This window comes from Venturia canescens, chromosome 5 (assembly GCF_019457755.1).
Source record: "Venturia canescens isolate UGA chromosome 5, ASM1945775v1, whole genome shotgun sequence".
Lineage (NCBI taxonomy): Eukaryota > Metazoa > Arthropoda > Insecta > Hymenoptera > Ichneumonidae > Venturia > Venturia canescens.
This window is the reverse complement of record NC_057425.1, coordinates 4,489,590-4,515,616: the sequence shown is the minus strand read 5'-3', so window position 1 is coordinate 4,515,616 and position 26,027 is coordinate 4,489,590. Positions and strand designations below refer to the sequence as shown.

At 45.9% G+C, this 26,027-nt stretch overlaps 1 protein-coding gene across 5 annotated transcripts in view; it reads right to left on the bottom strand.

Moving 5' to 3' along the window:
- Window positions 1-26,027, bottom strand: part of LOC122410475 (uncharacterized) — a 52,741-nt gene that overhangs the window by 17,465 nt on the left and 9,249 nt on the right. For all 5 annotated transcript variants that reach the window (XR_006260945.1, XR_006260946.1, XR_006260947.1 and 2 more), the window contains exons 2-3: window positions 1,835-2,024; window positions 1,120-1,304 (exon numbers count right to left, since the gene is read on the bottom strand). Coding sequence is in view for 1 of the 5 variants with exons in the window: in XM_043418635.1 (XP_043274570.1) it covers window positions 1,120-1,304; window positions 1,835-2,024 (375 nt within the window). In the remaining 4 variants the exon portion in view is untranslated. The remainder of the gene's footprint in view (window positions 1-1,119; window positions 1,305-1,834; window positions 2,025-26,027) is intronic.

Below are 26,027 nucleotides of genomic sequence, written 5' to 3'. Positions count from 1 at the left end.
TCATCTCGTTCTCAATTCTTTTGTCGTTAGAACTCATGATTTTACTCGGGGACCAATTTTTTCAGCTTCTATTTTATAAGAAATCGGAAAATTTACTCATTTGTCGGACGAATATTATTCTGGAAATATTTTCCACGCTTTTGGTCGGAAAAAATAAGTTTCAGTAGTCGCTCGATGCAAGTGGGGTTCTTCCGCATTTCCCGCCGCATCCTTTTCACGCGGAGGTGGAAAACGTTATAAACCTGATGAGGGGCCACACGTGATTTTCTTTTCCATAACCCCGCGAGATTACGGTTTCGAGGAGAATTTTAGATCTTCGACTTCGTTATAAGATTTCTCAGAGTTCACTCACCTTTGGCACCATTCATGGAGATAAAAAGCATTCGAAAATCATAGCAACTCGGACGAGTGGAAAACTCCAGGTAATTTTGATCAATTCTTTCCCGAATAGTTTTCAATATTATGGCCGATTTTTGGGGAAAAAAACGTGCAAAATTTTTGTGTGTGTGTGTTTTTTTTTCAATTCGAGTGAAAGAAAAATCGGAAAAAAACGTGAAATTATTTCGAGGAATTCTTTGCTTTGATCTTTTTCGTTGATTTTTTTAGGATTACGTTAACCGCGTCACAAATATTATCGCATCGTCGCACCGGAAAGAGGGACAAACATTTTCGAGAGGAAACAAAAAGTAAAAAGTGCGAGAACTCGACAAGTGTGTGTGTGTTTGAAAACTGGAAAGCGAGCTTGAGACTACGGCCATCTGGTGTTAAATCTGTAAACTTCAAGATTCGTGCCTTGGGTGGTCGGTAAAGAAGAAATTCGTTGAGTACACCGGAGCACGAATGGTTGCTCGAACTCAGGCGTTAGTGCGAATGAATTTCTCCACCAATTTTCTGACTCAAAAAAAAACTTGAAAAATCATTTTTCAAAATCGCAAGATTTTCTAACTTTACCGTTGAAAATGTCCTCTTCGACATTGTTGGAATCTCGTTACGGTTTATCAATAAAGCAAGAAAGACTGAAATTTTTATTCGATTTTGGGTGAATATTCGTGTCACAAAAGCTTTCAAGTGGCTGTCACAGCTTCGTTTGAACGTTAAACGAAAAGAATTGTAACTCACCCTGTCGCAGAGCTCGGCGCTCATTTTCGAGACTTCGGCCAGTGGCTGGAAAATGACATCGTGAAATTCAGGATAATTGCGGGCTAGTGGACGCGCGTAAAGTTCCCTCGCGCTGCACAGTATCTCGCGATATTCGTCCTCGGCGTGGAGAAGTTTTTCCGTTGCACGATATTTTCGATCAGTGTCTTTTGGGATAAAGAAAAACTGAGTCAATCGCAATTTTGCCTTCTTTGTACAGAAATTTCATAAAAAATAAACGAATGATTTTATTCTATTCCAGAATATTTTATTTTCCCAATAAAATCTTAGTAACAAAATCGAAATTAAATGCACTAGAAAGTTGACAATTTCTTGCCCAGTTTCTTTCACTATTTTCAGTTTTAATCCCAGCACGATAAATGAAATTTCGGATTTTTAAATGCGAGCGAAAAAAAATCGTAATTTGACTTATAAAACATCATTCATTTTTATTACAGTTTGTCGTAAACGTTTTTACCTAAATTTGATTGCGTACGAATATTGAAAATCTATTAATCGTTTTATTGAGAAACATCACATAAAAAATGGGAGGAGCGTCCATTTTTAATATACATAATTATAGAAAAGCCCAGACTGGTTTCAAGCAGTTGAATATTTGGCGACCGCGGAGGTCACGGTAACGCTATAGTGAGTTGTCAATATTTTAGGCAAATGTCCAAGTCCGAAGAGTACTTACCTCCAATGGGATTAAATTGTCTGGCGGCATCCTCGATGAGTAAAACTTCGCCGAGAAGCAGGGCGACATCGGCGGCCGGATCGATCTCGGCTCTCGAGCCAGCCAGGAGGAGACGCGGTCGACAAACCCGGTATTTGAGCAATACAGGGGCGACAAGAGAGGAAACAGGACCTGGCGAAACGGCGGGAAGCTGTAAAGGAAAAAAGAGTGAAATGTCTAAGATTTAAGCGAGACCCTCGAATGTGAATATTTATCGAATATGTGAATCGTCGATTTCTCATCTCGTGGAGTCTTCCTCTTATCGGCACTTTTTCACATGGGATTTGAAACTAAAATGAGACGCGACGGGACGAGAGAGAGTCTCGGAGTAGTGAATGAAAGTAAAAAAAAAAAAAAAAAAAAAAAAGGAGGAGAATTCGATGTTCGTTGAGCGAAAATGGCAATCGATGACGAATCGTTGGGGACCGAAGTTTCGATAACATCGCGGATGGCGAGCGATCGAAAAATCCCGAATAAGCGCGAGGGAACAGGCGCGAGAACAATTCCGGGCGAGAATCCTCATAAAAACTCGAGTGAGAAAGCAGATTTTTTGGATGTTTTTTAAACGAGTGAACGTCGCCGGGCAGTCCGCCTTGGCCCGCGACCTTGCACCGCGCGGCGCACACGAATGCAGAAATCAAGACCGATATTGCCGACACACACATGCGAGCGCGTAGTACTGACTTATACGTGGATATATAAAAATGATTGTGAGGCTGATTGTGCCGGACCCATGTAAGATAAACTGACGTGCGACCTCGTGAATGAAGGCGAAGCACGAAAATCGTCGAGAGATTATAAAAGCAGCGGAGAAGAAGAAGAAAAGAGACAGGACAAGGGTAAAGAAAGAATGTTGCGAGACTCGAACGTGCGCGCGCGATCGAAGCGAAGAACATATATTAATAAATCCGAAGGAACGCGAGAGATTTGCAGATGAGAAATACGAGTTTGAACCTTATTCGAGTGAATCCTCGTCGACGACCAATCCGAAGAAATATATCCATCGATTCAGCCAGAGAATCAATTCCATCAAAATCCACCACGAGAATCGGGCATAAGCGGTCGAAAAACGAATCGCACAGCAAACGCGAGAATTTCTCCAAAATTTTGAGGAGACCAAATGAAAAATGATTTGTCAATTACTAATTTCGTGGAGATTCTGCATCGATTTTTTTCTCCGTTTTTTTTCCCCTCCTCTCGCAGCCCGAGGCGTAGCAAGACAGGAATAGAGTTAGGGCAGGCTGACCGCGGTCATTTGTAACGTACCGGGGTATCTTTCGGCCGTGTACGTTAAGAAATTCGGGTGGGGTGATAGCCCGATGAAGTGAGTGTTGGTACGAGAATCTTCGGTGAATCAAACACACGCGAGCCACGAAGGTAAAAGCGCACACGCACGTGGCTACTCTCGCTTTTAATAAACGCCAAACCGGAATCGTAAAACTGAATCTAAATTGCATAATTATACCGGTCCCGGAGTTCCTGTCCTTCACATGCGCACACCGCGGCGGGCGAACCCGAGGAAGAAGCGATGAGCCAAAAACACGGAATAAAAAAGGGCATAAAAGGGAAATTATTCTCGTGTAATTTGCTGGGCGCGTGTGACTTTCGATAATTTCTCCACCGAAACAAAAAATCTCCGCGTTCGATCGAAAACGTGCTCGGGGTATCCTTTCACGGACGACAAAAAAAACTCGATCGCACTTCCTGCGAGGGAAAATTACGAAAAAACCGGCCATTGGACCGTTCGAGCGAGGATGATAAATCAAAGCTCGACGCTGCGACTGCAGCCTGTTCCGGTCCGAGGGTCATATTTTCTCCACCTATCGCGATCCGCGGCTCGTCAATACGCTCGTAAAACTCGTTTTTCATTGGGGGGGGGGGGGGGGGGGGGGGAAGGGCGCAAGCGACGGGAATCGAGGATACCGTGCCGCCTTTTCGATTCGAACGAGCCGACGCGAAAATCCCTGTGCATTTGGCACACGAATGCGAATATATTTGCACATTTAAGCGAGCATCCTGTGCCCCTCCCAGTCTCATTACGAGATAATGAGGATCGTTACATCGATCATGGGACGCGGTCGCGCGCGAGCCGTGTCCACGCTGTAGAACTCTGAGCAAAGAGCTCACTTGCTATCCCAGTGGAACGATAGGACGGAAAGGAATCTTGTGTAATTTACTTATGCGGGGAGGGAGGGAGAGAGAGAAGGAAGTAGAAAGAGAATTAGGGACAGTGGCAAGAGAGCAGACAAGTAGAAACGAAGAGACAAAGATAACGAGAGCAGGGGGAGGGAAAGAGAGAGGAAACTCATGTCCGATGACTGCGAGAGACGAGCTCGAACATCACAAAGGTATATTAACCGATGTAAATGCTGAAGAATTTCAACGATTCTCCCATCCTCTTAAAAAATAGTATCTCGGGGACAGTACATATACGCACATTGGATTGCAGCATTAGTTCGAAGAGCAGTAATAAAAATTGTTCTATCAACCATAGTAAGAAGACCAACACCCATACCTTTTATTCAAAAGACTCAAGAATCTTTTTCTCTATAAGCATAGTGAAAAATCTTTTCAGTCACTTCAAATGTTTATATTGTTAAGTATGCTCGGCAACCCTGGGAAAAAAAAAAAACTATATGGATGGTAAAATGTCACACGGATTCGGTGTATATTCGTGCATTTATCATAGAATTTATCATGCTGACGGTGAAAATTTGTGATTGGAAACGACGAAAAATTGGAAAATTCAAAAAATACTATGCTCTTTGCTCACTGTATACAAAACGAATCCGTTTTCTCTGTGATAGAAACTTACGAGAGAATCAAACCGAAAGACAATCAATACTGATTGATGGGAAAAAGAGAGGGAAGGAGCAAAGGGGAATGAAAGAGAGAGCATGCGAGAGCGACGTGGAACGACCTGCTGCTGGTCCTTCAGCGTCTGTGATCGTCTAATCGAGACTGATAGTCTGTAATCGATCCTCGAGACAGTCGGAATGCAGCAGCTGCATTGAAATCGAGAGGACGCGAGAGATCTCCGGAGGAATAAACAGTTGGAGTGAAACGATCAATCGCTTATTGAAAAACTGTCCTCTCGTTTCCAATGCAAAGTTACGAGGAACGCGGTGACAATGCGGTTGCGCAATATTTTTGCAGCGTGCAATAAAGAGCCGAAGAATTGATGGGGACTCGAAGGCGACTCGGATTCGAATCGAGGCGTGATTGATTTTCACGCACGACTCCATTTTTTCGAAGGAGATATTTTAGAAGGAATTCTTATCTAAAAACGTGTGCAATATGAAAATCGTAACGCAATTATTTCGACAATTTACTCGCTGCATTTATCGCTCGCGCGGTTATATTCGTATGCAGCACGCAACTAATTATTTACGATAAAAAGAGCTGACTTCGTGAAAAATCGGAGACCACACGCGAGCGCACGTACGCGATTTTTCTCGCGCAGCCTCCGTATCTCACCGTTTCTAATCGATGTAACGAGAAATGCGCATTGTTCTGCAAAGACGTAAGATTCAACTTGGCACATAGCTAATCCCCGCTGAACACGAACTACCTTCGATTGTGTAGATTCGCGCGCGCATGTTAATGACCGTACCGCAATAAAAGATGCACGAGTTTGAATTTCATCTGGACCGCAGCAGCAGCAGCAGCAGCAGCGTGTAAAGGCGAGCAGAGGCGAACGTTCGAGTCTCGTAAAGCTCTATCAGTCCAACGCTCATTATCTAAGTGCATCGTTAGTGCCCTCTTTGGACTATTCTCAGGGAAAAATAAACTTGCGAAAACCACAAACGCCTCTCCGATTCACAGATGCCCCAGAAAAATCGAGGAATTCTCTCAAGGGACATCTCAGCACTTGCATGTACGAGACTTTCCGCCCAAAATCTACCGAATTTGATAAGAAAAATATTTCTTCACTCCTGAGATATGTCAATGTCAAGACGCCAACCTTGATCATGGTTTCTTCCATTTTTGGAGTGGTTCAGACGCCAGAAAAACGCGAAAGAAGATTTCGTAAGATTTTTTTAATAAATAAAACACTCAACTTCATGACGAAAAACAAAACTTCCTCGTCGTTTTTGGAAAAGTATCGAAACTCCGCAATTGCCAAATATTTATCGCAATACTTGGGCCTTGTGAAATCGGTAGTTCGCGGTAAGAAAGCCCATATACGTGCGGCAATACCATTGAAATACTAAATAGAAGGGATGCCAAAGGTCTCGGGAGGAGCCGACACCCTTAAATCTCCATTCACCATTGTTCCAACGTACCTGAGCGATAACTCGCGTTTCCTTTCGTCGCAAGGTCGTTACGTATCCGGTATACAAACACACATGAAAACACACGGGTGAGCTTATCGGAGGGGTAGCACCGGGGAGCAAGCCTCTAACGAGCTCTTCATTGTTTCGTAATAACGTACTCGCGAGAATCCCTTGAAAACTCGTGGCACCCGATTGGCGGCAGTGTTTTTCGTACCGCGCGAAAACGTTACGCGCGCACTCAGAAACGATCTCGACGCAAAACTTGCGAATTCTGCAATCGGAAATGAATGAAATTATCGAAATAAATCAAACTCTCTTAGATTGGGTTCGTCGAGGCATTCAAAATTCGAGGCCCGAGCGTATTTTCGTCGCTTTGAACCTTGAACTCGCTGCGATCGGTGCAGCGAAGAAGCGAAGCGTAATAATTTGAAAGATGAGTATTTTAGTAGGATTGAAGAAAGAAAATGAGTTTCGTCGGGGTCGATCGTGAGCTAGCTGGAAGTGACGCAGGCAGGCCGAAAGAAGAGTCGGTGGATGAAACGTTGCTGCATCATTAGATTCTCTATGGGATCTGTAGCCGGGAGCGATTAGGCTAATTCCGTCAATTTAATGCGATTACTTTGGTTGTGCAATGAGGAGGATAAGCGGGCGAGTGTGCACGTTCATTTTCATCAAGTCTCCGCGGGTGATCCTCGGAATTTCTGCAGGACTGGAAAGAGCGATGGAAATGAGAACACGAAAACACGAGTGGGGGAAAAAAAAGAAGACAGAAAAACGGTTTAAAGAGGTAAGAAATGAGGAAAAAACGACGCGACTTCTCTCCTCATCAACGAGAGTGAGATATGCTCGGCGCGAAAATTACTCGCTGACTCTGTTGCCTGCACGTACTGCTTCGGATCATTCCTCCCCGAGGGAGTTTAATGATCGAGAGAGTCGAGAGTGAGATCTCAAATTGTCACGACTCGGAAAAGAGCTAGCGCAAAAAAAAACAAAACAAAAAACACAGACGCAGTCGAGCTCCAGCCTAATTACAAACAAGTTTTTTTAATTGGGGGGAAAAAAGTTATTAGCGGAGCAAACTTTGCAGAGGATCGTCGAGCCCAAGGATCCATCATTTGGGGGTCCTCCGGACCCAAATCGAATGGCAATCTTCGAATCGACTTTCCTTGCCAACTGACTCAAATTTCTTTATCGAAAAGTGTCGTAGACTTGCTTTCAATTCAAGCTGTGCCTCGCGCGAGCACCGAGCATACGCGTTTAGGAAAGCCGATAGGCTAGGACACGATCGGTACGATCGCGGAGTGTTTACTCCGAGGTATGCTCGCGGAATAGCTTCGCCCAGCATGTGTGCACAGACATGATACGCGAGCGTCAAAGTGGATTCGTAGAAGTTTGCAATCCTTTCGCCAAGTGCTGTTTCGATCCTTGCTATCGTAGAAGGAGCAAATACGCACAATCCTTCGGAACACGGGCGCGTACGTATACCGCGGATCGGTATATACGTGCACGGAGAATCGCCCGGTGCGATGTGGTATGAATGAAAAATTCTTATTCAAAGCACGTCGACGGAGAGAGGGAGCGAAAGACAGGAGCTCGCGTTGCATTAAACATTCGGCGTATGGCGATGCGGCTCGAGGAATTTCGCAAATTACACTTTGGCGTACTGCAGCAGGTCGGAAAATCATAGGCGCGGTTTCAGTGCTCGAACAAACAGTCATTTTTTTCGAAAAGCCCAAATAAACGTCCACCAGAATTTGAGGCACACGATCGAGAGATGCTCGAAAGTCGACCGCCTTTTCCGTGTCCTTGTTCAATTAGAATATAGAGAAGGAGGAAAATAATTGCATGCAGATACGCGACGGGGCTTTCGGGGGATATCCATCAGGCATCGATCGAGGCGGATTTTTCTAAAGAAATAATCGCGAAACGATTGTTGAATCGACGCGTCGATTCGACGGGCGCCTTCGCGCGTGTGTTTTTTCCATTGCATCACACGTGCTGGATTTCACGGATACACGCGTGTTTCTACGAGCACGAGGGAGTTGAATTGTTCATAACGTTGGGAACGGAGTGATAGTCCGTCTCATATTTAACGAGTGTTTTTAAGCTCGCTGAAAAAACATATATTTTCCATGAGAAACCTCGAGAGCCTGTACGCATACGGAGATTCAATTCATTTTCTATTTATTTGTCTTTAATTTGTGTGATTTACTGAATAAGGAATTTCAGAAATTCTTATTTATACTCTCGGTGCCGTAATAACTCTCAGGCATAGCGGGAGGCGGGGCAAAATGAAACCTGCCAAATGGAACGGGCAGCTCCGTTGAACGGGTACGACGAGCCTTGAAAATCATTTTATGAGCTTCTCGCCCAAAGTTTGGCAAACCCATTTCATCAGTTTTGTCGGAGATTCTTGTTTCCAGGCAATTTTGCAGGAGATTTTTCGATTAGACGAAATTGAAGGAGGAGAAAAATTGTTTTCGGGCGCTGCGGATCGATATTTAAAGCGGGTTTCGAAATTCATTTTCGAAAATTCATTCGACAGAGAATCCCGAGAGAATAATAACTCGAGAGATTCGCGTGAGGAAACCCGTTTACTGCCAACTGCAATCCATTTTGCCCCGCTCGCCGCGTTTTGTCGCTTGTTCTCGTGGCGGACTCTCGTCTTCGGACTGTTGACTTTCCGCGGGGACTTAAACTCGTTAAGCACACATTTGCGCACATACCATCCGTGCAATTTCACAATCGAGAGTAAAGCTTCGAGAAAAAGTCACGAAGCGGCTGTAAACGCTCGGCGGATTTGAGTTCTTCGAGTTTGTATTTGCTCCGTCCCGCGAGGCTCGGCGGAACGCTTCGCAGCACAATCTTCTCAACAAATAAAACCGTTCTCGCGACTCGTAGCTTCATTAATGAAAAATTTAACGCGCGCCGCCTATGAGAAGCCTCCAGCTTTACGAAATCGCCTTAACAATAGCTAACCTCGTCATTATTTCCGCCTCTTTTCAGCAAACGTTAAAAACTCGAAACGGAAGAAAAACGAAGCAGTTTTAAATGCCTCCCGTTAGAAAAATCGGAGGAAACGTGTTCCATTAAGAGTCCATCTCATTAGCATTAACCTTCATACTTCGGACCCGTAACCCTCGTCGTTGAAAGAACGTCAAAGAATTCCGCCACTCCATGGAAAGACAGCTCGAATCCTCGTTTGTCAAAACGATTTTCAGCTACCGCGGTACGAAAATTCTCGTGGCTTTTTCTACCGTAAAAACTCTCGTGCTCGTCGAAACCGATTCGAGTCAAATGAGCAACGACCCAGGCTCGATTAATTGCTTCGCTGTCATTACCAAATGGATGTACAATTATTGCCAGAAGGTTTTCAAACAGAAGAGGAAAAGTCACGAGGCCGCTGCGTTTCCCGATTACGAGATGATTCTCGTATCCCTTCGTTACAAAGTGGATCCCGAATATACACATAAATAATAATAGTTTTGAGAGGAGAAGGAGCAGAACGAGATGGGCCCGACACGCTTCCTGGTCTTACGGTCTGGCACTCTCCGGGGAAAAGCGAACATGGTTATAAATAGCCGCGCGTATAATGCAACCGCGGTAAACGGAAGGGGTCGGAGGGGCGCCGGAAATCGATAGCAAAGTTTCTTAGGGCTTATAAGCCGTGACGTATTTAAGGAGGTAGAAAGAGAAATGGAGAAAGAGGAGAAAAAACGGTGATTCGTGGGAGGATGCGGAGGGTTGACGAGCGAGGAAAATGAGGAGGGACGCGGTAGAAACTTTGTATTGGCTCTTTAGTGCATGAGTTTTGCAGAGCCGACGTAACGAGGCGACAAATTGAGGATGTCGAATGCGGGGGAGGGCTTGGTAAGAAATTCCTCAAAAGTGGGTCAGTCTTCGTGGTTCTCGCGTCTTCGTATATCTGCATTTCGATCTTCTCATAAGTTTAACGAATCTTCTTGAGTTTTTCAACGTGCCTCACAGTCCGTTTTATTCGAACGATCAACGAGTCCAACGATTTTCGGCGATTCTCCGAATGCTCAATTTTTTCACTCGAACCACTAAACTTCCGTTTCTATTGGTTTTTCATTAGAAAGGCACTCGCCCCGCTGCTTTCTTCGCTCCGGTATTAAAAATTCTAGTAGCACTCGATCGAATTCTGGGTATGAGAACGCAATAAGTGATCGGACACACGTGACGTGAACCTGCGATCGACTACACACGCGCACACCGCAATAGTGGACTCAAGAATCAGCGTGCGATGAGAGAAAAGGTGTAACAGTAAACGGCGCCCACATTTTAGACTTTGGCGCGACAAACGTTACAGGTCACCTGGTTGATCCTTACCACGAAATACTCCACACACCGATGCACGCCTCGAGCGTTCGTGTGCGGCGCGCTATTAATCCATGTACGGGGTGTCCGGCAGGCGGAATCGGATCGAATGACCGTCAGAATCGACGTTGAACAAAAAGTTTTATCCGGTTTGTCTACGCAGGAAACAAAGGGAAGAGCAAAAAATAGAGAACTTTGCGACTCGAATGGAAAAGTTTTGAAATTTGAGATAATCGGAAAGAACTCGCCGAAAGCCGCGATGCCAAATTCCAAAATGAGCTGAGCTCCAATCAGGAAATTGCGACTCCGAGTTGCGTGAGACGTGAAAAACAACGGAAGGAAGCATTAAATTGTAGAAACGGAGAAAAATAATGACCCCGGAATGGAAGGACGGAATTGCGAGTCGTCCGGGGGACACCTTGTGTACGAATACGAAGCAGGCACATGGAACGCTTTGCGAGAGCTGCAAAGGCAAGGACACGAGCGGCTCGTGCGCGCGTTTACATCGCGTGTAACAATTGCGTGGGCGAAAGACACACACGCGCCTGCGAGCAACTTTACGACCACGCGAGGACTGTGCGCTCGCTTTACTCTCTCGGCCGGGCATTCCCGCGCGAGTGCGTCTCGGGCCTCGAAAACCAGTCCGTTTCTCACCTGTCTCGAGTAGGACGATGCAAAAATAATAAAACACTTTGAACGATAAGAGCGAACGGTTTTTATAAATTCGTTAAAGTTATTGAAAAAACGAGGCAAAGTTTTCACTAATAAAATGCGATCATATCGTGAAAATGGAGTGCAGAAAATCGAGCACCGGGTCAAGTTCGTCGCTTATCTGCGTGCAATTAAATTTGATAAGACGATCGATTCGAGGTCGAGTTTTTTCCCTGTTTGTAGTTCCACGTAATTCTCGCCCGTTTCGGGCTCGCAGGATCGCGCCGATTTCGAATCGGGGTCGACGATTCTCCTCGTTTTTCCAGACCCTAGAAAAATGGGTTAACGCAATATCCGGTCCGATTTCGCGACATCGCAGAATGAAATAGCGATAAGCGGAGTTTGCGCGTCGCTCGTTCGCGTATTACGCACCGATAAGTTTCCTCCGTCTCGGCGATCCGAAGGTCCTTCGTGGAGGTAATGAATGGAAAATAAAAATGACACAGATATGAAAAATGGGGAAACGAAATGGGCTTCGCGAGATGAGTATCTTCAGCGGAAATCGTCAAAGTGTTTGCACGCTCGGTGACGCATGCCTCGAAGGAAATTCGTTCCGGGGACACTCGCACGCGATTATATTTTGCGTTTCGAATAAATCGCGCTTCTCGATCCCGGCCCGTTCCGTCATGCGGAAATTTCGGCTCGCCAAACCCGAAGAGAGGAGACGACCAAATTCGTACGCGTGAGTCAGCGTCAGCGAAAATTGACGAAATTAAAAACGCAACAAAACGACGAATAAAATCATGAAAAATGTAAAAGTTACGCTGAATAAAAGCCACGCGCGTTTGGCGCGATCGACTCTTCTCCATAAAAATATGGATTATTCTGACTCATGAGCGACGCGGAGATGAATGTCGTTATTTATAGGCAAAAATGATTTACGAAGTCGCTCGATTCGGATAGAACGCGAGACCAACGATACTCAACCTTCTTTTTATTCTATATTTGCGACGATGATTTAGAAAACGATTCAACGATCGTTAGTCGCCCCGTGAGACGAGTCAAAAGGATCGAAAGATTTTCTTTCGAGTGATTGGTTGCGAGAAGAAAAGGAAAAGTATTTGCCACGAGATCCGAGGAGAGTGGGCAAAGTCGGCGACAATTTTAAGGTATGACACGATCGCTCACTCGCCATTGTAGGTGGAAGTAGAAATCGGAGGGCAATTACGTGGGAAGCAGAGTTTTTTCTTCTTCCAATGAAAAGCCGGAGCTCGCGTTCGCGCATTGGACGTATGCCGATCTCTGCCCGAATGACTTTGATTTCGCGTAGGTGAGGCTCAGCAACGACGTTGCTGCCGAGGCGGATGAAAGCAGTGGACGAAATCACACATTGGGATGGCAAATAAAAATAAATGCACTGAAACGAGGCTCATTCTCGGGCGAGAGGATCAATGAATCACAAATATTGTGACCGAGAGGAAATCGTGTGACGCGCGAAAAGGCTAAATAACGTCATCGTGACAAAGCGAATCGCTAAGTGAATGTTTACTTTTCACCGGTGCAGAAAGAGCGCAAGAAATTCGTTCAAAAGCTTTTTATGAAAAAGGAGAATCGTCGCATCGATTTACGTTCTACGCGCCGCTCCGTCGCACTAAAAACGGACTAACTTCGATCTTGTATTTATAAAATCGAGCATCCCTCGACTCCCCGCGCACGATCTCAAAAGTGCAGCACTCGCGGTACGCGTGTCCAATATAAATAAAATGCAGTCGAGCGTCGGTTTCCAAAACTCGATTGCATCGGTTTTTTTGGTAAGCAGTATCAAGTAATTGCGATTTGCGAGCAACGAAATTCCACCAAAATATCGTGCAGTTTCGGATCTCCGTGCTGAGAAATTCGAGCGTGAAGTAGCGGGGCCCCGAGCGAGAATCGACGAAGCGAAATCTATGCAGGAAAGGAATCGCTCCGAAGCGAGGGTTCTATCTCCGGATCGCGAATGAATTCCACGCATGTCACGTCCACGTGATTCCACGTTCGACGTGCACTTTGCACGGTGGAGACGAGTCGGCGGGGTGGATCGCGTATGGAACCGCGACCGTGAGACCGCACGCGACGAGAGGCGCGTTCCAGGAGTGATACAGAAAATGGAAGCAATCGATGGAGATCCGCGGAAAGCAACGAAGACAAAATTCGCGCTCGAGTCGGCGAGTTTACTGATAGAAAAGGCACCAAAACAACGTCGGATGAGAAATCAATCGCCCAAATTGGTACTAAAACAAATTAAGGTAGTTTGCGTACGCCAAGATTCAAAACTCGCCGAAAAACTGTACGTCCTGGTGCCGGGTAGCGAAAGAGGGACCGCCGGAGACACGGAAACTTGAATTAGGATGTACGAGAGAGAAATAAACCGTTACGATAATGGAGAAAGCAGCGACACCTAATCGCAGAACGGTTTAAAAATCACGGGCGGCCGTGATTTCCACTATTTCTACGAACGAGAAAACCTCCGTAGGAGACTTTAATATCGCATTAAGAACGCGCTGGAACTGACGAGAGGAATAAAGCGTTGAAAGCCTCCGCCAAGGTGTGATTGGGCCGCGAAATTTTAGGTGAAAGTTCGAGAGATCGATGAATGAGCAATGGAAATTGCAGAAGCTATAAATTCGCATTGCAGAGACTATAATTTTGTCAACGACTTATCGATCGATCGGAGTCAAAAATAAAATCAATTTCAAGCCCCGTAACACCGCCGCCGCCGCCGCCGCCGCCGCGTGCGGTTTCGAGTCTTCCAAGAAACAAAGATGCGACCATAAAAGTTGTGCTGGAACTATCAAATGTTTATGAATGTCAAGTTCTTTCACGACCGTTTTTACGTCCGGCTATTTCTTTTAGAGCGAGAGTATAATTCTAAGCTAAATACGGACTCGTAAATCCGTAGTTGTGGCTATAAATTTGGCGAATTGTGGCACGCGACAATTTCGCACGGCTCTCCACTCCACCTCGTGACAAGATCCGTGCACCAGTCAGGACAATTAAATAACAATTAAAATCAGAGCGAGGAAGCACCGGAGCGCGGGCGAAAGATGGCGCAAGGGAATTAAAAATCCGTTAGGACATATACGGAACTCGGTGACGGAGAGTTTACTTCCTAAAAGTCCGAGGTAGATCCGCTATCAGGGTCATTATTTCCGGCAGAATAAGAGGCCGATGCTGCTGCGCGTGTGTACGAGCGCGAGGGCACAAATATGTGGGCAAAAGAGCTGAGAACTCGACTCGCCGATGCCGCAGCATGCGGGTACTAAAATAAAGAAAAACGGTAAAAAATCGCCAACGATCCAGACTAATCCACTGACCCAGATCGAAAATTCGTCTGAACGTAATCCCAGCAAAAAAAACCCGCGATGAGACATCGATCATTACGAGCCAACGAGCACGAGGTACAAAAAAATGCAAAATCCACTGATCCGAGACTCCTGAGGCCCGAATTCGGAATTCCATAAAAAATCTCGATTTCACGCGGAACGAAGGAACGAAGGATCCCCAAGCCCGCTGATCCTTCATTTTAAATTCAACAGCAAATTCTCCAATATTCGCAGTTGCTACGATCCTCGTACGTGATAATATATAAATTCGAAGGCATTCGCATATCTGGAGCAACCGGAGCGCAGAAGTCTTTGAACGAACATAAAATATACTCCGGGCGCGTTATGAATGAAGAAAAAAGGGGCAAGAGAATAAAAAAAAAAAAAAAAAAAAAAAAAAACTCGGAAAAGAAATCGCGTTCGAAATGAACGAGCATAGGAGAACCCGGAGGCGCGTATATATATACGTGTAGATATTAATGATATATCCCGTTAATCCGTAGCGATAAAAACAATTGGCAATCTGGCGAAGAATTCCATTATATATTATCGGCGAGGCTTTCGATCGGAGCGGCCTGCTCCCGCCCTCCTCCCTCTCGTTTATCACAATTATCCTTCATTTCGAAAGAAACTCCACAGCGCGGTACGGAGATTAACGAGTATGTGATGAATATATTTATACCCGTCTGTCTACAAATATATGTAACACTGCGCCAAAGCGTGTATATCATCGGAGAGAATTTGTTCGGCGAAAGCTCAGAGGAGCCGTGGGGAACAAGGAATTTAAATATCTTCACGGATTCGTACGTACACTCTGCGGTAACGTGTAAGTTCTATTGGACGATTCAGAATGAGCGAGCTGCTCGCGCGGCCCCCGAGCAAAACTGGTCGGAGTTTTGACGAAAAGAGTGGGAAAGTGAAGCGAAGAGAGCAGCTGAGGAAAATCGTTTTTGCAAATGATTCTGCAAGGATCGAACGGGTCCAGGAGTCCGGAGGGGGGGGCGAGTACTCGGATGGGTGAACGGGATACTTTATCTCGTCAGTTGGCGATGGAACGATAAAGACGAAAAAGTGAGGAAGCAGCTCCCGCGTTTTTGGGTTATTTCCAGCGAAAGAGACTCGTTTCAGATCGAGTTCTGAATCAGCCGGTAGTTGGATATCGGAGATATTCGCACGATTCGGATTCGTACGGAGTAATTTCTCCGGCTCGGAAGAAAGAAACTCTCCGGCGATCTGGCGTTGAACCGTCCTAGTTGTCGTAATTCATCGTCCTCGCGCGCGGTCGCGTCTATCCGAGAGCCACGTATAACTACACAGCGCTCTATGAACCAAGTTCGTTCGTTCGAGCTCGGTAACTCAGGCGTGGTTTAGCAGTGTACGCATTACCGTTGCTTCGCGCGCCAAATGTATGTACGACGGGAATAGCACGCGCGGCTCTCAAAAGGGTGCGATCCTCCTCGAGTCCCTCACCAAACTCCCTGCCGATACGCCTCTATCCTTGCCAACGATTTATCCGTTTACAAGTGACTCGAGCATGCGGACATTTGCCTTAAATTATCATAAATATCTTCTCGCACCGACACACGAATACCAACGATCCGCGAAGCTTCGTGCATCGATGTAGAGTACACGCGGACTCTCATTTATAACGATAAATCGATATCGAGACAGTCCAGATGTCCTGGAAATATATTCATTTTTTTGCATCAAATTACTTTGCAGCAATAAAATTATCGGTGATGGGACGCGCTCGCGGAAACGTTTTCTGTGTATACTGGCTCTCTCGCAGCTTGAAATTTATTGGCCAGCAGCCTGGGCTCTGGATCTGTGTAAAATTTCTTGATAAAAATTCTAAATTTTTAATGGAGATGAATTTTATGGAGCATCGTTGGCGAAAGAGAAATTTCGCTGGATTTCAGCAAGGAAAGCTTCGATTTTCACGCTTCCTGGAGCAGGTGATACTCGATTATTTTTTTCCAACGAGGCAATTGTCGGAGATTTTTCCTTGACACACGGAAACGAAGCGATTATGAGTGGAAGGGATTTGAAAAAATGAGGCGAACGCGATGGGCCGCGGGAGTGATTAAATCGGCGCTCGTCGCGCTATTAATTGCGCCGGAAATTGGCGAAAAAATGTTCCGAGAAAATAGAATATGATTCAGCCCCTCGCTCCGAGTTGACACGCACGATACTTTTGCTTCTCAAGTCAGCTCCGCGACGTTGCGGCCTGTACACGCACGAGTACGAGAATATTCAACGACCTGTTGGTCAACGTCGTTACTTCAATGACTAATCTCTGTCCCCTCTGCACGCATAATTGAGCCTGCACAATGCTCGACTGCTTTTGTACGTCTGCGAGCATAATCATCGTTTCGGAAGCCGACATTTTTGCATCCCGGTCACCAGCACTCACGCGGCCTCGAAAATTCATCGAACCAATTTTCTTCTCTCAACAGTTGAAAAAACGCGGGACGAATCCAGCGTCGTCACTCGAGCCAAATTGACACACATTTCTTCATTTTTTTTCTAATACATTATTCGTAATTGCTTCGTCATTATTCTCGTACGTGACTAAATTTCTGGGTTCATTGTACCGCGAGCTCGTATTTTTTCTGTAAAAATAATCAACGCTTATTTTCTTTTCCACGTTCGTGAGTCTCGGTGTAAATTGCACTAATGAATGTCCTCCAAGCGTTTGTTTTTCACCAAGGACCTTTGTATTATTACATTCGAAGTGGCTGCTCTCAAATTGCTCACAGTTTCGTGTACTTGGGGTCGACACTTCGAGGCTCCTCAATTTGGAGGAAATCGAGGCGAGCGAATGTGCGAAAGAAAAACGCTCGTTTGTCGCGTGAAAACGGCGCGATATTCAATCGGATTTTGGTACAAGCGCATATTGCAGCGCGTACGTTTGGATCGACGCGCGTGTCAGCCTTTCCACGTACGAGCAGAAATGGAGCCGCTGGCAAAATAGTGTTATTGCACGAGAGCGATGATCGAGTCTGATGCAAAGGCGAAGGTAGGACGACACGATTCGCTGGAATTGGTGGGACCTCGATCGACGCACGGGCGATGATTCGTGTGATTCATCACGATCGCTCTTCACATTTCGTAATCGGTAGAGATAAATTCGAAGTGAAAAATCAGGCGAATGGAAAAAGGCGAGTGGAAGAGGGAAGAAAAAGCCTCGATAAATCTCCGCTTTGAAAATTCACTTGTGTCGAAAGATAGCGGCGCGATTCGCGCCGCTGTGCATTTGTCTCGATCATATACACGTGAATGTGTACGCGAGATGTATGGCCGCGAGATTGGTGTCCGGGAGGCACGCGCGTTATTATTGCAACGCGCGTTTTATCGTGCGCGGAGATCGAGAGCGAGGAGTGCACCTGAGCGCGCGCGTTAATGTGGAACGCGAGCGATAGAAATTCGTCATAAATTCTCGGACTCGGCGGGCGTAAATCATTCGAAAAACTAATGAGTCGGCGATCTCGAACGGTTTTTGGAGAATAGCAAGAGACGAGGCGTTGCGCGGACGAGTCAATAATTCGGCGAGTTTGCTCGATCGAACGAATCTCTCGTCCGTCCTGACGCAACTTCTCGTTGTTCTCGCTTTTTGTTTGGCATCGAAGCATTTTTCCCAATGATGCCCAACCCTCGCCTATTCATCCCCGAACTGTCTTCGCACGGAATCGCGGAAACTCACGAACGAGCTCACTCACAATGCCGATCGCGAGACGGGAAGCGAACTACCGGTTGGCAACGCCGCGAACGCGTTTTGCAATCGTCCGCGTCTCGTTCGAACATTGAACAAAAGTGTGATTTTCAGCTCGTCGAATCCTGGACGAGTCTTTCCAGCGAAACGAGCTCCAACTGTTTTGGTGTAAGAATTTTCATCGGAGCGCCAATTAACACGTCGAAGGAGCTCGAAATTCCAAAACGCCTCGATCGAACCCCGTCAAACTACACGCTGTGAAAATACGCAGCGGCTCGTCCGAGTCGCGAATTCAGAGAATCCTCAATATGCCAACAGATTTTTATAGTTTCCTTCGACAAAATAAGAAAAACACGCAACCCGCGGTATAATGGGACTTTTCTGAATGCAGTCGAGGTGATTTCGCATGAAATATTAACGCGCCTCGTGCGCTACTCGCTGAAACACAATAGCCGGCGAACGAATAAGATTTGCATTTAAATTTTCAACGCATTTAGTGCGTACTTCTATTCCGTGGCACGAAACGGATTGAGGAGGGCCTTGAGAAGGCAAGGTGAGATCTTCGTGACGTCAACGGAAGTATTAATACGAATATTTCTGTACGTGATTTTCCGCGTCGAGTCGCGAGAGACCGGCGTACCGTTCGAATTTAACTAATTCTTCTCTCCGCTGTTTTTCTCTATCGTTAGAAATAACAGCGGAGTAAAAAACGCCCGGAAGCATCGAGTCTTGTCCGAACGTCTGAGCCTCAACGAGCTTTTTTATTCCGTGAGACCTTTGACGACCCGGGAATCGATGAATCATGAAACTCCGAATCCGAAGGATCCGGCAGCACGTGCTGGTTCGAACGCAACGAAGTAATTTGGCATTTTTCATAATTTCCAAATTTGATGGAATCATTACGAACTTTTAACTGAATTTTTCACACTCAATTGTACGATACTTCGGAAGCAAAATGCCCGTTGCTGGCGAGAATATTCGCCGTTAATCGGCAATTAATCGATAACAAAAAGCGCTCGTTTAATTGAGTGTTGACGCTCCACGGGTAAATTCACCAGGTGGCAGAGAGTAGGCTCGATATCGGGTTCAGTCTGCTCCCTTACCGGTAATGAGAGAGCTCATTTTTCCGTTGGCGTCCTTGCCGCGAGAAACGCGCACGAATAAACGTTTCGATTGGCGTATGCGACGAGGTTGGATTCGAGACGGTGTCTCGGATCGCTCAACATGGGGAGAGATTGACGACTGGCTTTTATACGGGATTCGTGTCAACCACGTTCCACACACATTTTTTATCTTCATCGAGTGTGTACTATATAGTTTTATATAGTGTTAACGATATACAATTGACGATGCGCGGCTCTGCCGTGGACTCATTAGCGCTCCAAGTGCCTCAATCCGTATATCGGACTTTGTTGAGTCGCTCGCTCGAGACGAGCTTCGTTTTCGAGCCCTCGATTCCGAGCCTCAATTTCATAGAGGACTGCAAAACTGTCTCTGGTCGTTTTGGCCCTTGATTATTCGTGATTTTGAGCCCGAGGTTGAGCTCCGAGTTGGAGGGAGCTGAGAAATTGGCGGCTCGAATGCAGTGATCTCGAGAGCAGTGAATGCGAAGCGAAGACTGCGAAGCTGGAGGTTAAATAAATCCGCTTGATTCGGTAATCTATATTCGATTGGTAGTTTCTGAGCGAAGATACACGCTTCGAGTTAGTTTTGGAAAATGAAAAATGGCTATTGTCGATTATTTACGAGCGCGTGCTCAGGCAAAACGATAATAAATATTTCACGTCCTTCCTTATTCCTTGTGGGTTATCACGTTCGCGCGAATTTTTCAGGGTCCCGGGCCCTCTCGCTACTCCGGAGTCGTTCCAACCTTTTCAAATTCTTATTCCTCCTTCTTTTTTGATGGGGTGTTATTTATTTGCAGTTCCCTGCAGTTGATTGCTCGATGACAGAAAAGGAGGAAAGTCAAAGGTGGCACAAATTCCACGAACTATCAACGCGCGTCTCGTTGTTCGAAAGCCTTTTTTTCTTGTAGATAAAATGCCGAGGAGATCGCGCGCAGCAGGAGAGAGGAGGACGCAGAGACGAATCCTCGTCTCGTATCCCAGAGAGAAACGAACACGCCCGCGCCCGTGCAGTCGAACCAGCAAGAGTTGCGATTGTTTAGAATCGGCCAGCACGCTCACATTTCGATCGTCGAAAGCCTCCTCTGCGCCTGAGCTCCCACTTTTAGCTCCTTCGTCTCTCAACCGTTTGTTTTTTTATCACGTCTCCTCTCTTCAATTCATTTTTTCATTCCAACATCGTCCCTTGTCAAACTATCGTCATTCATTTGTCTCCTCTCCCGTGCGGCTTGTGTTTCACTTTTATCCTCTGATAAGACTGTTGCCGAGAGTTAAATTCTACGAGGATCACTTCCAAGGGGAACGATTTTCATCAATTTTCTTCTCGCCGCGATGTTTTTCAAGGCGAAACGCATAAATTCGATGATAAAAAGTTTGCGTTGCACTCTACCGAGAGAGGAGTTCGGGGTCGATGAATCCGAGAGATTTATGCGGTGGAATATAATCTCGGAAAAAACAAGAGACGGATTATGAAAACGTGTCGCATGAAAGAAGCGACTTAATTCCTACCAAAGTGCTTGAGCTATGAAATGCTGCAACATCACCTGTTCTCACGCATCCGCGCGCTGGCTCCCTTCAATGAGAAAAATAAGCGTGCGCTTATTCCCTGACTAATGTAATAATCGAGATAGATAATTCGCGGAGGAATCCTCCGCCAAGGACGTCGTCGTATCGCGAAGAGGAGACAATGCCTCGGAGTCTCGATTGCAGGAGCAAAATGGCCGATTTTCACCGGAGATTTCAACGTCGACGTTGTGCGACGATGGTTTTTTTTCTACGGCTATTATTATGTCGCAGTCGCTGGACGAATCCTTGGGGTAAATAATATTCTGAACCGGGAGAGAATTCCACATATCCGCGAGTTCGTTTTCTTTGCCGGCTCGTAAGAATAACCGCGCGCGCGCGCGCGCGATCGTGGCGAGAACGTCCGTCCGCGTTTCGTCGACGGATCTGCTCCTAGGCACGAAAGTATTGTACACGTCAGCACGAGAGTATCAACGCTGGCTCAAGGCCCTTGTTGCACAAGAGCTCGAACAGCTTCATCTCTCGCTGCAGGCAAGCAGTTATCTGTCCATTTTTATGTGCGCTGCACTTCGCCGATCCACAAACGTGTATGAGCGTTCTCGCTCGGTCTGATAACTCGGCACGGTTGACTCGAGAAGTTTCTTCATTTTTTTACTTCGTTGACGTTTCGTTGCTCGCAGAGCAATGTGAATGCAGATTCGTCGTGGGGAAACGCTTCTGCATGGATCGGGTGGCGAAAAAGTGGATGAAAATTACCGAATTCCAGCTCGGAAGTCAGCGGAACTGGTTTTCTTGGTAAACTGCCAAAAACAAAAGTGTTTTTGGTGCAAATTTCGTTTTGGAAAAGCTGGTTTACAGCGGAACTGATTTTAATGGAGAATTTACGAATGAATTGTCGTTCCGGGAGCAAAACGCTTGACTCGAGGTTCCATTTAGCCTCGGGCCGAACGCACGATCCGAGACTTGAGAAAATTATGTTAAACGAGCACGTGGGCCACACGGGAGGGCGTTGGATGCAGAACTCGAGCCACGTGCGCAACACTCGCACGTTTTTTTATCAGCGTCGGGGGCGTATTAATAATACTGGAACTTGGTCGTCTGGGACACTCGTCACGAGAGAAAAATGGACTGAGTGCTAAAGAGGAGCGTGACATTGAGCCTGTCATGTGTGCGAGTCATTGATAAAACGGAGTAAATAAAATCGAAAGTTCTTCGGTTTCGAATCGAACTCGGACTTGGAGGATTTTTCCGATATATTCATTGAATTCCAGCCGTCGAAATCCAGCTGCATAATCAGGACGTAAGAAAAGGAACGAAGAAGCTCTGAAATTCGAAACTTTAGCACCGAGCGATCGGCTCGACCGTTACCAATGAAAACGTGTGCGCAGTCCCGACGGTCCCCCGACATTCTTGCAATTCCGTAAACTCTCGCCTCTCGCTCAAAGCCCCCGCGTGTTATTTATATTAATAGCAGATTCGAGTTGTCAAAAAAAGGGAGAAAGAAGCCTCTAACTTTCGTCACTTCGGTTTAAAATCCCTCGAGATTGAAAGGTGAGGAAAAGTAATGGCCCTTTAACTATTCTTCGTGTTTCGCGCGCTCGGGGCGGCGCAGGAATAAAGTTAAATTTGTGTTTGTGTGTTAAAATTAATGCACGCGGGAATACCGCGTGGCGAGTTTTATACACGCGCATATTAAACGCTCGTCGAATAAAGAGGCGGCGCATTAATGAAATTCAAAAACCCAAACACGAACGTTAGTGTGCCCGAGAGGTTGCAGGTACGACACGAGATTCGTATTAGCATGAAAAACAACCTCATTAGGGAGGTCTCGAGTTGTTAAACGTATTTACAGGTGAATATACTCTCTAAGCGCGTAGCAAAAGGAGAGAGTGCGTCACGCGGAACTACGGCGACACCGCACCGCGCGGGCGAGCAAGATAAACGTTTGAATCCTCACACCTCCCGAGAGCCTCTCTACTTCTTTCGGAATTTTTACGTAATGCGTCAAATGGCATTCTTACGATAATCGATGAGACTAATTTACGGGCGTACCATGCCAGAACCGCGAATCCTTTCAATTTTTCATTCCAGCCGCTAGTTTATCCTTAATTCAACAAATTTACGCGCATGATTAGCAATCTCTCGTTCAATTATGACAATCAAATAACAGGTCGAGCTAATCGGGATGACACAATTAATCATTCGTTTCAACGAGTTTCTCAATTTTTATCATTTTTCATGGTTTTCTCGTCGAATTCGAGAGGCGACGGTACGAACATTTTTCCGCGGGTGGAAAAACGCTCCTCGTTTTTCACCACCGATTCGCAGCATGTGATTCTACTATTGATTTGTGGCTTGTAGTCACGGTGACTCATCGCGCTCAGCCAATAAATTTCATGGCAAATCGCACGGGCGAGAGTTTCACAATACGGTTGACAAATCGATGTGAAACGGCTTTTGAGCTGTCGTTCATTTTGAGCAAACGCGCCACAGCTTTTTCGAATAGCGATTATTCTGTCCAACGAAAATATTATGGACGACGATAATGAACTTGGCTTACGAGTTTTCAGCTCTCGTCCTATGCGAGCTGAAAAAAACCCACTTTTTGTGTGTTTGAAAAAAGTTCTTCGCCAAAAAATACAAAAAAATGGTTTTTATTCAACTTTTTTTTCAATTTCAAACATTTTTTGGCTCACTGGGCGCGCGGATTTGGGAAGAACGTGTACAATATCCAGTAACGAAAAACTGGTTTCGCGCCAATCCCCATAATTGAGGCCTCGATAATTTCTCTTCTGATCGATCGAAAAGTCTAGAGAGCAAGCGCCGAAAAAAGTGATTGAGAAACTTGAACGAAATGTATGCAGCGGTAGCCCGATTGGGCAGTGCAACGCTCCGGAAACAGCATCAACGAACCGCGAGTATTTTTTTTCGCTTTCGCACTTTGGGAGGGGGAAAATGATATTTTGGCGGTAAACGAAAGAGCGATTGCGCGTCGATGGCAAAAAGGCCTTTTTCTTCATCCTCGTTATTCGAGCTCTGCACGCAGGCAATTAAGCCTCGTAATTGTGCGTTGTAAGGAAGAGGACGTTACTGGCAGGAATCGCACGAAGGTCCTGTCCGTATCCATAATAATTGATGTATCATCGATCGGGGATTAAATCGCACAGAATAAATATACACAAGCGCGGTTGGTGCGCTCGAAGGCCGTTGCACAATTGAGCCTAAGAAGGAATAATTATGACGGGAATGCGCTATCGCACGACGATCTTGCATATCGATTATGCACGTACGTGAATGTATCTCCGATGTGCGATACAATGCCGGCCGAATTATGAGAGTAAAAAGACCTTCGAGACCGCGCACTGCGACCTTTTTTGCGCGTTCCAATAATATTTGCTTCGAGTTTAACCTCGTGGAGGTTTCCCAGAACCCTCGTGAAACCCTATGATCATTCGGAACAATCTCCGCACACCGGAAGTTCGACAAATCTTCGACTATTCCTGTCCCGAATAAAACTTTATTTAAAATCGATAAAAACGGAGCCGAGGCGAGGTTTGAGGAAAAAAAACGTGTCGATACTTTGACCGTTTCCAGAAAAACTTTTCAACAGTTTCGAAATATCGATCATTTCCCTCGCATCCCGACGCACTGAGCGACCCAAGAGTTCATAAATTAAAGTGAAACGACGCGACGATTTGAAAAATCGCATTTCTCGTCTCACAATAGGATCTCTGAGGGCATCCGCGGGTTGGCGAGTAAGTAAACCAAAGCACCGACGTGAAAGACGTTTGTTGATACGAGTTTAGTGTGATCTGCTGTTTCGCGAAAATCTCTCTCCGCACACACACACACACACGCTCACTCACTTTGATGAACCACGCGAGAGACGATTGCAGTCGTGTGTATTTGTGTGCGAGCAGAAACGTATACCCGCGTCCGTGTCTGCGCCTAATCTTGGAGAGAAAAGTCGTCAACCCGGTTTCTCAATACACTCGCGCAAGACTGACGCGTATGTATCGTCTAATGCCTGTTTTATAAACTCGCACGAGAGATCTTTGCTCCGCGATAGAAATCCTGATCTGGCACATCGATCAATGAACAGAATGCGAACTCGTCGCCGGTCTTGACACAAGCTGAGCACAGCAACGAGGAGGACTCGTCAACGATGAGGAGGAGTCCGCGGTATTTTCAGCAAATTTTCACAGCAATCCCACCACCGGAGACGGAGATCAGGAACAAAGTTCCGGAAGAACACGACGCCGAAGTTCGGGAGGTTGGAATCCAACGGAATTAACGAAAATAGCGTTTGTAATCAACCAATTATTTATTTCACGAATCATTGGCGTAGACTGAAAATCTAAGAGTTGCAAGTGCGGCAGGAAACGAAATTGTAGAATCACTGGGATTTTTTGCAGGAGGGTTTTTTGCAACATTATTATTTCGTTGGACTGGAACGTTGCAAACTTCAGTGTCATCCTCAGAATTCGAGTCCGAGAGCCAGGAAAGCCAGCAACAATTGACGGAATCGAAATCGTCGCGAAATTTTCGTCCAAAAGTCCCAACGAGACAGTTTTTACCCTCGATAACTGCGAGAATGAAAATATCGAAAGATGAAACAGCTACGTTTCTCGATACCGAAATGATACACATTTGCTCGTCCGAGTGGAGCCGCAACGAGCCTATCAATTCTCCAGCACGCGGACACCGCCGTGCTTAGAAAGAGTAATTGCTGGGTGCGTAATAAGTAACAGCGACGTTAAGAGAGAAAGAGAGAGCGCAGGGCGGTCGTGAGCTCCTGAAAACTGGTCAACTAGGGGGAACCTTGAAGGCATGCATCTAATTATACATAATAGACAGGGAGAGATATAAGTGGAGAGACGAATGAGACGCTGTGATCAAATACTCTGCTGGACAGTGCCTCGACTCGTTCATCACTTTCACCTCTTTATTTGATCCGGTACGATCCGCTCGATTTGTCTACACACACTCACGTTTCCCGTGGCTCTGACACCGCAGAAGTGTATCACTTTCGATGGAAGGCGAACTAAAAATTACGCGTTTCCATCGAGCCGAGGAAAATCCCTGGGAGAAATGGGAGAAAAAACACATGTGCAATTAACGAATTTTCCATTTCACGAAGTATCGGTGCAGCTTGAAAAACTACGA